We start from the raw sequence: 12,490 nt of genomic DNA on the forward strand, positions 1-12,490 counted from the left end.
CAGTTCTCATGCCAGAGGTGTAGGCCAACTTCTGCAGGAGGAATTAGGACCAGAATACCAGGTCACAAATTTTTTCAAACCAAGTGCTAGTCTGGATCAGGTGACAGAGGATTTAGGTTCAGTCTGTAAAGGATTTACCAGGGAAGACACCGTGGTTATTGTGGGAGGGCCAGGGAACAGCATCGACAGAGATCCTGGGTACAGTATAGAGTGTGACCTGGTAAAGATTGTGTCGGCATCGAGACACACCAATGTTGAATTTGTATCTGTCCTGAGACGCCATGACCGGCCTCATTTGAACTCTTCTGTTGGGAGAGTTAATTTGGAGTTGGAACGGCTGCTTGGATCGGGTGCGGGGGCTCATATTGGTGTGGTTCCTGTTGATTCTCTCAGTAGGTGGGACTATACCAGGCACGGCCTACATCTCAACAGGAAAGGGAAGGGGAAACTGGCTGGGGTAATAGCAGGAAATTTAAGGGGGGGAGGCACTGCCATGAATGGTAAAATACCAGTGGTTACAGGTGTTGGAGCAGCACCTTTTTTAGGGTAGGTAAGACAGAAAGATGTCAAGTTCTACGAGAGGTCAGGATTGAAACAAATCTTCAGTTTAGGAAAGAAATTAAACAGCACAATTCTAGCACTTTGGATCACCAATCACAGCTGTCAATTATAAATTTTCACCAATCACCAGAAATTTTATCTCCACCAAGTTGTATCTCAGTCCTAGGTAATTGCATTGATGAATTAAAGTCACCCAACCCAGTTGACATAATCTGCCTCTCTGAACACCATGTGACCACTGGTATAGCAACTAGGCCTAAGCACAATGAGAAACTCAGACAGGAGAGTACTGCAAATGTTAGAATAAGGAAAGGTTCTCATAAAAGTATAATTAAAAATAATGTAAGTATATGTCATCAAAATATTGGGAGTTTAAAGAATAAAATAGATGAGCTTCTGGTTTGTTTAGAAGATTTAGAAGCTGAGGATGAAATAGATATACTATGCCTGTCTGAGCATCACTTTGTTACTGATATGGATAAGGTAAATGTAAGTGGATATAAGCTCTCTGCACATGTAATGAGAGAAAATATGGAGAAAGGAGGAGTTGCCATATATGTGAAAAGTTATCATTGTGCAAAAAGTATAGAAACAAGAAAGTTTTGTGTAGAGAAACATATAGAAGCATGTGCCTGTGAGCTTAAATTAAATAAAGGCACATTTATAATTGTAACTGTATATAGGTCCCCATCAGGAAATTTTCATCTATTTCTGAAAAATTTGGACTCCTTGTTGTGCTATCTGTCAGACAGGGGGAAGCAAATTATTATTTGTGGGGACTTCAATGTAGATTCTCTGAAAGAGGGTAATAGGAAAAATGACCTTGAAGTATTACTCGGTTCCTTCAATTTGACACCCGTTATTGATTTTCCTACTCGGGTGGTAAAGGATAGCAGCTCACTGATAGATAACTTCTTTATAGACCAAGATAAGTTTAACCAGATAAATGCTCAGCCTGTTGAGAATGGTCTTTCTGATCATGGTGCACAGCTAGTTACAATATATGACATAGCTCCATTCAGCAATACTAAACAGTCCTCCAAAGTAGTACGTTCAGTCAACGATTTAACAATTGCAAATTTCAGGGAAAGCCTAGAGCAGTTAGACTGGAATGAGGTGTACCGTGAACCTGATGCCAATTTAAAATATAATTTATTTCATGACATTTTTGTAAATGCATTTGAAAACTGCTTCCCCAAGAAAATAGTTAAATATACTCGTAAGAAACCATGTAACAAACCATGGCTTACTAAGGGTATAAAAATATCTTGTAACCGGAAAAGGGAAATGTATCTGACAGCAAGAAAGAGTAGTGACCCAGAAACTATCAAACATTATAAAAACTACTGTGTTATATTAAGAAAAGTTATTAAAAAATACAGAAGTATGTGTATCATGTCTGAAATCAGCAACTCTGATAATAAAATTAAAACAATTTGGAATATTATTAAAAGAGAAACAGGTCAACCAAGAGCACAGGAAGACAGTATTACCATCAAATTGAATGAAAACTTTACGAACAAAAAGTCAGAAGTTGAAAATATTTTTAATAATCATTTTCTAAATGTTGTGGATATAGTAGGATCCAGCTGTTCATTAGAAGATGCTAGGCTGTTAATGGAAGAGGCCATACCTATGCAATTTGATACAATTGAAATCTCACCCATTTCTCCCTCTGAAATTAGGAAAATAATAAACTTGCTTAAAAGCAAAAACTCACATGGAATTGATGGCATTTCCAGCAAAATACTAAAAGCTTGTTCTCAACAGATAAGTAAGATTCTCAGCCACCTGTGTAATAGCTCTCTGGAACAGGGCATTTTCCCTGATGGACTGAAATATGCTATTGTTATACCTTTGCATAAAAAGGGGGATAGATCTGATGTCAACAATTACCGTCGAATCTCCCGTCTAACAGCTTTATCCAAAATTTTTGAGAAAGTAATGTATTCAAGAGTAGCTTCACATATCTGTAACAATGAAGTACTAACAAAATGTCAGTTTGGTTTCCAGAAAGGTTTTTCAACAGAAAATGCCATATATGCTTTCACCAATCAAATTTTGAATGATCTGAATAACCGAACACCACCCATTGGGATTTTTTGTGATCTCTCAAAGGATTTTGATTGTGTAAATCATGAAATTCTGCTAGGCAAGCTCAAGTACTGTGGCATAAGTGGGACAGTACACAAATGGTTTAATTCGTACCTAACTGGAAGAGTGCAGAAAGTTGAAATAAGTAGTTCTCATAATATGCAAAGATCAGCACATTCCTCAAACTGGGGAACTATCAAGAATGGGGTTCCACAAGGGTCAGTCTTGGGTCCTTTGCTGTTCTTAATATATATTAATGACTTGCCATTCTATATTCATGAAGAGGCAAAGTTAGTTCTCTTTGCTGATGATACAAGTATAGTAATCACACCTGACAAACAAGAAGTAACTGATGAAATTGTCAATACTGTCTTTCAGAAATTTACTAAGTGGTTCCTTGCAAACGGACTCTCACTGAATTTTGATAAGACACAGTACATACAGTTCTGTACAGTGAATGGTATGACGCCATTAATAAATATAGACCTTAATCAGAAGCATATAGCTAAGGTAGAATATTCCAAATTTTTAGGTGTGTCCATTGATGATAGATTAAATTGGAAGAAACACATTGATGATCTGCTGAAACGTTTGAGTTCAGCTACTTATGCAATAAGGGTCATTGCAAATTTTGGTGATAAACATCTTAGTAAATTAGCTTACTATGCCTATTTTCACTCGTTGCTTTCATATGGCATCATATTTTGGGGTAATTCATCACTGAGGAATAAAGTATTTATTGCACAAAAGCGTGTAATCAGAATAATAGCTGGAGTCCACCCAAGATCATCCTGCAGACATTTATTTAAGGATCTAGGGATATTCACAGTAGCTTCTCAGTATATATACTCTCTTACGAAATTTGTTATTAACAACCAAACCCAATTCAAAAGTAATAGCAGTGTGCATAACTACAATACTAGGAGAAAGGATGATCTTCACTATTCAAGATTAAATCTAACTTTGGCACAGAAAGGGGTGAATTATACTGGCACTAAAGTCTTTGGTCACTTACCAAATAGTATCAAAAGTCTGACAGATAACCAACAAGTATTTAAGAAGAAATTAAAAGAATTTCTGAATGAAAACTCCTTCTACTCCATAGAGGAATTTTTAGATATAAATTTAAAAAAAAATTTAAAAAATAAAAATAAAAAAACACAAAAAATGAAAAAGTTGTTATATTAACTTAAGTATGTTGTTAAATTAACTTAATTATGTCATGTATTGGAAAATTTGACTCGTTCCACATCATCACGAAATATCGTATTCATGATCCATGGAACTAGTATTAATCTAATCTAATCTAATCTAAAAACACAAGATAAACGGTATTTCCTCATTTTCACTGTTTCATAAATTCCAAAGGGCAGTTTTATTAGACCACTGATTCTACTCAGTCGCAGAATTTTTATACCATGTGAAGTACGACAGACTTGAAGCAAGGGTGCTACTGCTCCTAAAGCAAGAGCTATTATAATTCATTTCTTGCACCATTGCAATATATTTTTATGGTATATGTAACGCTTGTGTGTTTGTGTTTGGTGGGGGGGGGGGGGGGGGCGGCAGCGGCGCAAACGACATCCCACAGCCTGTAGAGATTTTCGATGAATAAAGAATAATAAAATGTTGTGACGCTTGCTATTAATGGTGTATATTAATAATTTGGCAGACTGATTGACAACACAGGTATCTACTATGTACTACCAGAAAAAAGTTGCGCAAATACCCAGTCAAAGTTGTCCAAAGGTTGTCAACTTGCTTTAAATGTTTACGAATTTTAATGGTGTACTTAAAAAAAATCGCAAAATCGTACTATCTCGTGATCATAATACTTGTGAGTCACTACTGATGCGGATATTTGTTTTTATCAATTAATGGGAAATGCAGTGGCCACATGGGCTCAAATGTAGGTAACTTAAGTGTCAAACTTTGGTTCATTGGTAGGATAATTTGGAAAGGAGATTGCCTACAAAATACTTGTGCTAGCCATCTTAGAATACTGTTCAAGTGTATGAGCCCCATACCAGATAGGACTAATGGGGAATATTGAAAGTATACAAAGAAGAGGAGAATGGGTGGTCACAGGTTGGTTTGACTCACAAGAGATCATCACAGAAATAGGTTGTAGAATAATAACTCTACCAGTAACAATAGAAGGAGATTTTATTTGACACATGACAGGTCTTCAGGTGGTTTACATTCATACATGTCTCCATACTCAGTACTGGAGATCACAGTTTAAATTAAAAACAAGTAATGTCACTCTGATTAAATAGACAGAAATGAAACATTTGGAGCTGACTCAGTGAGAAGTTTGCAAAATATTATAGGACTTACAAAAAAAATTGCAACACATATCACTTAGCCATTTTCCGGTGTTTCATTTGTGTCTAGTCATCATCACATTATTTGTTTTTTATTTAAACAGTGATCTACAACAATGAGTTTGGAAACATGTACCTGAATGTAAGCCAACTGAAGGTGGCACAAGCTCAGAACTGCTTCTGTGTTAAATAAAATCACCTTCTGTTGTGACTGGTTGCGGTTTTTATTCTACATCCTGTGAAAGCACAGTCTTGGATTTCAACTGCATCAGTTATGGATTAAAAAAACTCAGATGAATACACCACGGCACCATGGGTATCACTCCCATGGAGACCATGTGGACAAGATTTGGCTAATTACAGTGTGTGCATGGGCATTTAAAACATTCATTCTTTTTGCACTCCATATGTGAATAGAACTGAAAGAAATCCAAATATCAAACAATGGAAACTCCATGTAGGAATATCAACAACCCAGGAAAAGACAGATTGCTACTTACTGTAAAGAAAACACGTTAAGTTGCAGACAGGCTCAATTAAAAGACACTTACACAAAGCTTTTGGCCACTGCATTCTGGCCTGAGCTGCCGGAGTTGGCGATCATGTATGTGTGAGGTGTGCTTGCTTGCGTGTATGAATGGTGTGTGTTTTTTTGTTGTGCAGATGAAGGCTGTGGCCAAAGGCTTTGAGTAAGTTTCTTTCAATTGTACCTGTCTGCAACTTAACATGTCTTCTTTATGGTAAGTAGCAGTCCATTGTGTCTTACATTGTAGAAATCCTAATATGTGGTACTATGGGAAGCAACTTTTGTGAAACACTTCACAGTATTTCACAGAATATGAATGTAGATTTAGATGTATTCTATATGTGAATGGAACTGAAAGAAATCCTGATATGTGGTACAATGGAAAGTACCATTGTGAAACACATCACAGTAGTTGCAGACAGGCACAAGTAAAAGATGTTCACATCTAGCTTTCTGCCCCAGCCCACACACACACACACACACACACACACACACACACACACACACACACACACACAAGCAAGCACACCTCACACATGACAAAGGCTCTGGCCGAAAGCTATATGTGAGTGTCTTTTAATAATGCCTGTCTACAACTTGATGTGTCTTCTTTACGGTAAGCAGCAATTTGTCTTTTCCTACATTGTTGATATTCCTACCCAAGTTTCCACTGTTTGATTACAGAGTATGAATGTAGATTTAGATGTAAGTAAAACTGTACTTTATTAGCCTCTGTTTCTATAATTTATTGGAATAGTTGGCTGTAAATTCTGATTAACATCAATTCTCACATTAAACAGGCTTTAACTCTCCCAGTATAAGGTCAATGACCTGGTTTTATGAAGGTGTTTTCTTCATTTAAGGTGCTCCATTTTGTAAAGATTTCATACATATATAAACAAGAGCTAATGTTTTCAGACTTTTTAAAAGCGGTCTGCAGAAACCTCTGCATTTAGGTTGCTTTATCCCTCTGGTTCCAGTGTTTTTGTAACCATTGGAACACACATGCCAGTCTAAGACAATCGTAACTGCCTACATCATGTGTATAATGTTTCCCAATCTAAAGTGTTTTTTACTGATTCTCTTTGTTCCTTAATATCAGGCCCACATGTGTGACTCTTCCGTTTATGACAGTATTATGAAAAGGATAGTGTTGCATTACACCACAGCACAAGTGCACGTTAACAGTCTTAATGTGTATTCTTCCTACAGGCTATTGTGTAAATCACTTGTTATGGCAGTGGCTGCCTCATTGTGCAGGGCAATTTTCTCAGTCACATAGTGACTTAACAAACTATAGTTATGTTAAGGGGGTTTAGTCTGTCACAAGTTTGAAGGTATACTAATGAAAAATCGTTTGTGGAATATAAGTAATTTAAGGAGTACCATTACAATTCGGAGACTAAATAAAATACCTAGTCATCAACAGGCACATAAACAATCCTGAGATTGTGGGTGGCTATCATGCAAATCGTTCTTCAGAGCTGTTAACACAGGTGGTGTGTACGAAAGTATGCCAATAATCTTGTAGATAGAGCCAATGTCTAGAAATGGCGCCAGGTGAACAAATGTTCTGGACAGTGGGAGACTGTGGTGATCCTCTATTATCACAGGCACAGCGAAAGAAAATGTAGATCAAATAGCTAAAAAGACACTCATATATCTCCAAAAATGAAAAATACCTTGCTGGTAGACACTTAAAAAATGATGAAGACTTCCCCCATATTGTTCCTAACTGGTAAAGCAGAGAGAAATCCACACTGCAAGAGGAGGGAACATTATACTGGTTTTGAGACAGGAGAGCTGATTTAATGTTCTCACTGATGTGGAGAAGCAGACGAAAATGTGTGTATTTTGATTACAGGGGATTATTAATAAATAACTTTTTATGAGAAAGTAGAGTTACTTCTCGAAGGACTTTATACAAAAGGTTATGTTATGAATAATATAATAAACGTATACAGATGTCTTTAACTTAGTGACCAGAGTAACAGAATTTACTAGTATACAAAATAAAGGAAAAGCAACCACTCTCTTACTGCTGACTGTTTTGCACATAGAAACATGTAACAGAAAACCATATTCTCACTAACTTTTGGGCTCTTGCGTGGCCACCTATCCTTTGTTTTACACATTATTCCATCCAGGTATTTCCATTGTTGTTATAAAATTTAATTGTAGTTAGAATTCATAAAAAAGTAGTCATGTAATTTTCTTCTGATAACTAATGTTGCTTTGTCTGATACACACACTAAAATACAATTTTTTGTTTTCTTCCACAGGCATCCACTCGTCACTATGCGAGGTCAAGCGACAGTATCACAGTGAGGAGGAATTTGATAATGGTGAAGGGCATTGGGCTGTTCCTGACAGTGTAGCTTTGGAGGCTGCAGACATGCTGAATACCAGTAACAGACAACCAGGAGATTTTGTTAATGCAACTGAACTTGTTGAAAGTCCCCATGTAGTTGACCTTGGTGGAAAAACACATGAAGAAAGTGGAAATACGACGACCTCACCAATGGAAGAGACATGTAAAGTACCAATAGACTGGCTAAAAGGCTTTCAAGAAATAATTAAGGATTACAGATTCTCGGATGACTGGTTAAAGAATCCAAGGGGTGTGCCCCTGATAGATTGCAGTGCTTTAGTGATCAACACAGAAACAAAGCTTCAATGCCCTCTGCCATCAGTCAATAAAACAAATGAAACAAATGTCTCAAGTTTTACCATCAGTCTAACAGATGTGGACATAAACTTTTCAGATGATGTAAATTTCCCTCTTTGTCCACTATTAGAGAAACTTCTCAATCCAACATTCAATTGCTCTGATAGGATAGAGGGCAATCTGAGAATCACAGTGTGCCATATTCCAAAGCAATGGCTAAAAGACCAAACTATTATAACAAAACTCAACTGCACAAACAATGGAAATACAACAACTGGAACAGAAACATGTATAATTTCCAAGGAAATCGTCCAGAAAAATATGACCCATATGATGGACTGTGAATCCTCAGATAACAATGGGATAGAGTGTTTAGTCCCCAAAGGCTGGCTGAAATATAATGTATTTTCCATGTTGTCTTGCACTGAGCATGAAAATGATACTTTAAGGAATTGCCTATTTCCAAACAATTTAATAACTACTGATACCCCAACGGAAAACTGTGCAACTACAAAAGATGGCAATTCAACAGACTGTCCTATTTACACTGGTATAAACTGTACAAAAAATAGTAATACCACAAAATTACAGTGTTGGACGCCACACGAATGGCTGGCAGAAGTGGACAATGCAGCAAAATTAAATTGCACAAATGCTAACAACAACAGTACACAGAAAGTTTGTAGTATTCCAAAAGAATGGCTACGAGGTCAACTGGAAAATTCCAGTGAAACTACCACTGGAAATAACACTAATGAAACAATATGTTACATTCCTAAGCAGCTGTTAAATGACAGGAGTAACATGACTCAGCCAAACTGTTCATCAGATAATCTTACGATGACTTGCCAGATTCCAAATGAAGCCTTCAACATCACAACAATGTGCCCACTGTTTGAAGAAATTAAAGAAACATCAGATGCACTACGTTGTGTGATACAGTATGAAGGAAATTTCACCACTTTTGTTTGTACCGAATCAGAAGATCAAGCATTACAGAATGAGACAGAAAGCTGTAACACATCAACAGAAGTACTAAACATCAGTTCTACAGATGCTGAGACAGGAACAGAGGACAGTTCTACCACAGAGGATACAAAAAACAACTCCAGCCAAACAACAGAACAATATCATGCAAATGTGGACAATTCTTCTGAAATATCTACAGTAGCAGTGCCATACCTCGTAGACACAACTACAGAAAGTCATTCTAATTCCAACAACGTATCAGTAAAGCTTAACACTGTAAAAGATGAAGATGCATCAAGTGGAGGTGTGAACTATGAAGAAACTGAGCATAATCAAGGCAGTGAAATAGAAATAGCTCAGTCAAGCAATAAACCAAATACTAAACTTTCTCCAGCTGCACCTGGGCAGGCAGAGTCAAAGTCAGATTCAGTACACGAGAACGAGGTTGTACAGTATGAGGCAGCTGCTGCATTGTCACAGCTACACACTGCACACACACATGCTACAGTAAATGAACAAACAGTTACATTTTTACGCCCCACAGAATCTGCAGCCATACTTGTTGGGGTATTCATCGCATTTGCTGTGCTAGGGTATGCTGGACTGCTGATATGGAGAAGAATGCTTGAGTGAGTATAATTGTTTACACTGCTATCACTACATATCACTTAATCAGCATATAATATGTTCTCACAGATAGGAAATGTATACTCAAAGGTCATTGCAAAACTGCACTATTAACTTCCAATGATTTAGTTACAGAAATGGTAAATGCTTCCAGTTTTTTATATTTGTGAATGTATTTCTGCAAATCAATACCTAGATGTTACTAAAGATAATTTGCTAAGTTTTAAACCTTTCTTAGTAATTTGACAAGCAGCACACTCCAAGCTTATGACATTTAACAATTTATACTACGAGGATAAGAATGCTATCACACCTAAGAATACTGAAAGTTTGCAAATATTTTCAATTTTTACAGTGTACTGATGCTCGAAGTCAGACCTCATACTTTAAATTCTACTGACTTTGAATCCAAAGGCTGATTGTGAACACATTTTAATTCAACAATTTCTTGTTAAATTCAATTTTACAGCTTTTGTGGATCATGAAACTTCCTGGCAGATTAAAACTGTGTGCCCGACCGAGACTCGAACTCGGGACCTTTGCCTTTCGCGGGCAAGTGCTCTACCATCTGAGCTACCGGCGCACGACTCACGCCCGGTGTCACAGCTTTACTTCTGCCAGTATCTCGTCTCCTACCTTCCAAACTTTACAGAAGCTCTCCTGCGAACCTTGCAGAACTAGCACTCCTGAAAGAAAGGATATTGCGGAGACATGGCTCAGCCACAGCCTGGGGGATGTTTCCAGAATGAGATTTTCACTCTGCAGCGGAGTGTGCGCTGATATGAAACTTCCTGGCAGATTAAAACTGTGTGCCCGACCGTGACTCGAACTCGGGACCTTTGCCTTTCGCGGGCAAGTGCTCTACCATCTGAACTACCGAAGCACGACTCACGCCCTGTGGCTAAGCCATGTCTCCGCAATATCCTTTCTTTCAGGAGTGCTAGTTCTGCAAGGTTCGCAGGAGAGCTTCTGTAAAGTTTGGAAGGTAGGAGACGAGATACTGGCAGAAGTAAAGCTGTGACACCGGGCGTGAGTCGTGCGCCGGTAGCTCAGATGGTAGAGCACTTGCCCGCGAAAGGCAAAGTCCCGAGTTCGAGTCTCGGTCGGGCACACAGTTTTAATCTGCCAGGAAGTTTCATATCAGCGCACACTCCGCTGCAGAGTGAAAATCTCATTTTGTGGATCATTTCTGCAACATTAGGTAGTCTAATGAAGTCATTACAAGCCGCTGTTATATATTTCACACTGTCAAATGTTTGTAATGTAGTTTGTTTGCCATGTTAATTCACCACAATATTAAATCATCTTAACATGCTACACTTATCTACATCTACACCTACATTTACAACTCAGTGTAATATGTGTTGGAACTGTTTAAGAGAAAGGTTGAAAGATTAACTGGTTTTATACCATACATTAGTTATGTTGTGTCTGCAACACAAACAGGACTCAAAATATGGAGTGAATGTTCCAAACAATGAACAAACAGGACCTGTTCTTTTCAAAGAAACCATCCCAGCATTTACCAAAAGTGGTACGGAGATACCACGAGAAACCTACATGTCGACTGGTCAGATAGGGATTTGGAACATGCTCCTCATGAATGCCAGACAAGCGCTTTGAACTCCTTGGTTAAAGCTAGTTCATCTACATCTAAATGCACACTCTGCAAGCCACCCTACAGTGCATCATATACCACTATGACTCATTCCCCTTCCTGTTTCACTCACAAATGGTGCAAGTGAGAAACAGTTGTCTATATGCCACCATACAAACCCTAATTTGTCTTACATCTACGTCAACATCTATACTCTGCAAATCACAGCGAAGCACATGGTAGGGAGTGTATCTCATTGTACCTGTTACTAGGGTTTCTATCCATTCCATTCACATATGGAGTATGGGAAGAATAGTTGTTTGAATGCCTCCGTGCATGCAGTAATTCTTCTAATCTTAGTCACAGGGTTGAATCCTGCCTCGAGCATGGATGTGTGTGATGTCCTTAGGTTAGTTAGGTTGAAGTAGTTCTAAGTCTAGGGGAATGATGACCTCAGATGTTAAGTCCCATAGTGCTCAGAGCCATTTTGACTGAATATTTATGTGGCTTCTTTCAGATTAACTTTATAGATAACTGCATTATCTGCAAAGCATCTGAGGTTATATTAATATTGCCCACAAGGTCAGTAACATACAACAGGAACAGCAAAGGTCCCAATACACTTCCCTTGAGTAAACCTGTTGATGACTCTCCATCTAAGATAACATGCTACATACTCCCTACCAAAAACGTCCTCAGTTCAGTCACGAATTTCACTTGGTACCCCATACGATCATACTTTTGACAATAAGTGTAGGTGTGGTAGTGAGTCAAACGCTTTTCAGAAATCAAAAAAAGAATGCATGTACCTGACTGCCTTGATCCAAAGCTTTCAGTACGTCATGTGAGAAAAATGTAAGTTGGGTTTCACATGTTCATTGTTTTCCGAATCCATGCTGGTTGGCATTGAGGAGGTAATTCTGTTCTTGGACGCTAGTTTTGTGGACACTTCTAGTACCCTTCTTGTAGACGGGCATGAACTATGCTTTTTTCCAAGAACTGGGCATGGTTTTTTGTTCAAGGGTCTACTACAGATTATACTTAAAAAAGGGGTTAACTCAGTCACACAGTCAGTATACAATCTGACAGGGATTCTATCTGGCCCCGGAGCTCTTTTCAGT

At 38.0% G+C, this 12,490-nt stretch overlaps 1 protein-coding gene across 2 annotated transcripts in view; it reads left to right on the forward strand.

The window, feature by feature from the left end:
* Nucleotides 1–12,490, forward strand: part of LOC126094306 (uncharacterized) — a 185,159-nt gene that overhangs the window by 164,568 nt on the left and 8,101 nt on the right. For both annotated transcript variants that reach the window (XM_049908785.1, XM_049908786.1), the window contains exon 2: nt 7,791–9,774. In XM_049908785.1, the coding sequence (XP_049764742.1) occupies nt 7,791–9,774 (1,984 nt within the window). The remainder of the gene's footprint in view (nt 1–7,790; nt 9,775–12,490) is intronic.

The sequence above is a fragment of the Schistocerca cancellata genome, chromosome 1, assembly GCF_023864275.1.
Source record: "Schistocerca cancellata isolate TAMUIC-IGC-003103 chromosome 1, iqSchCanc2.1, whole genome shotgun sequence".
In the NCBI taxonomy this organism is placed as follows: domain Eukaryota; kingdom Metazoa; phylum Arthropoda; class Insecta; order Orthoptera; family Acrididae; genus Schistocerca; species Schistocerca cancellata.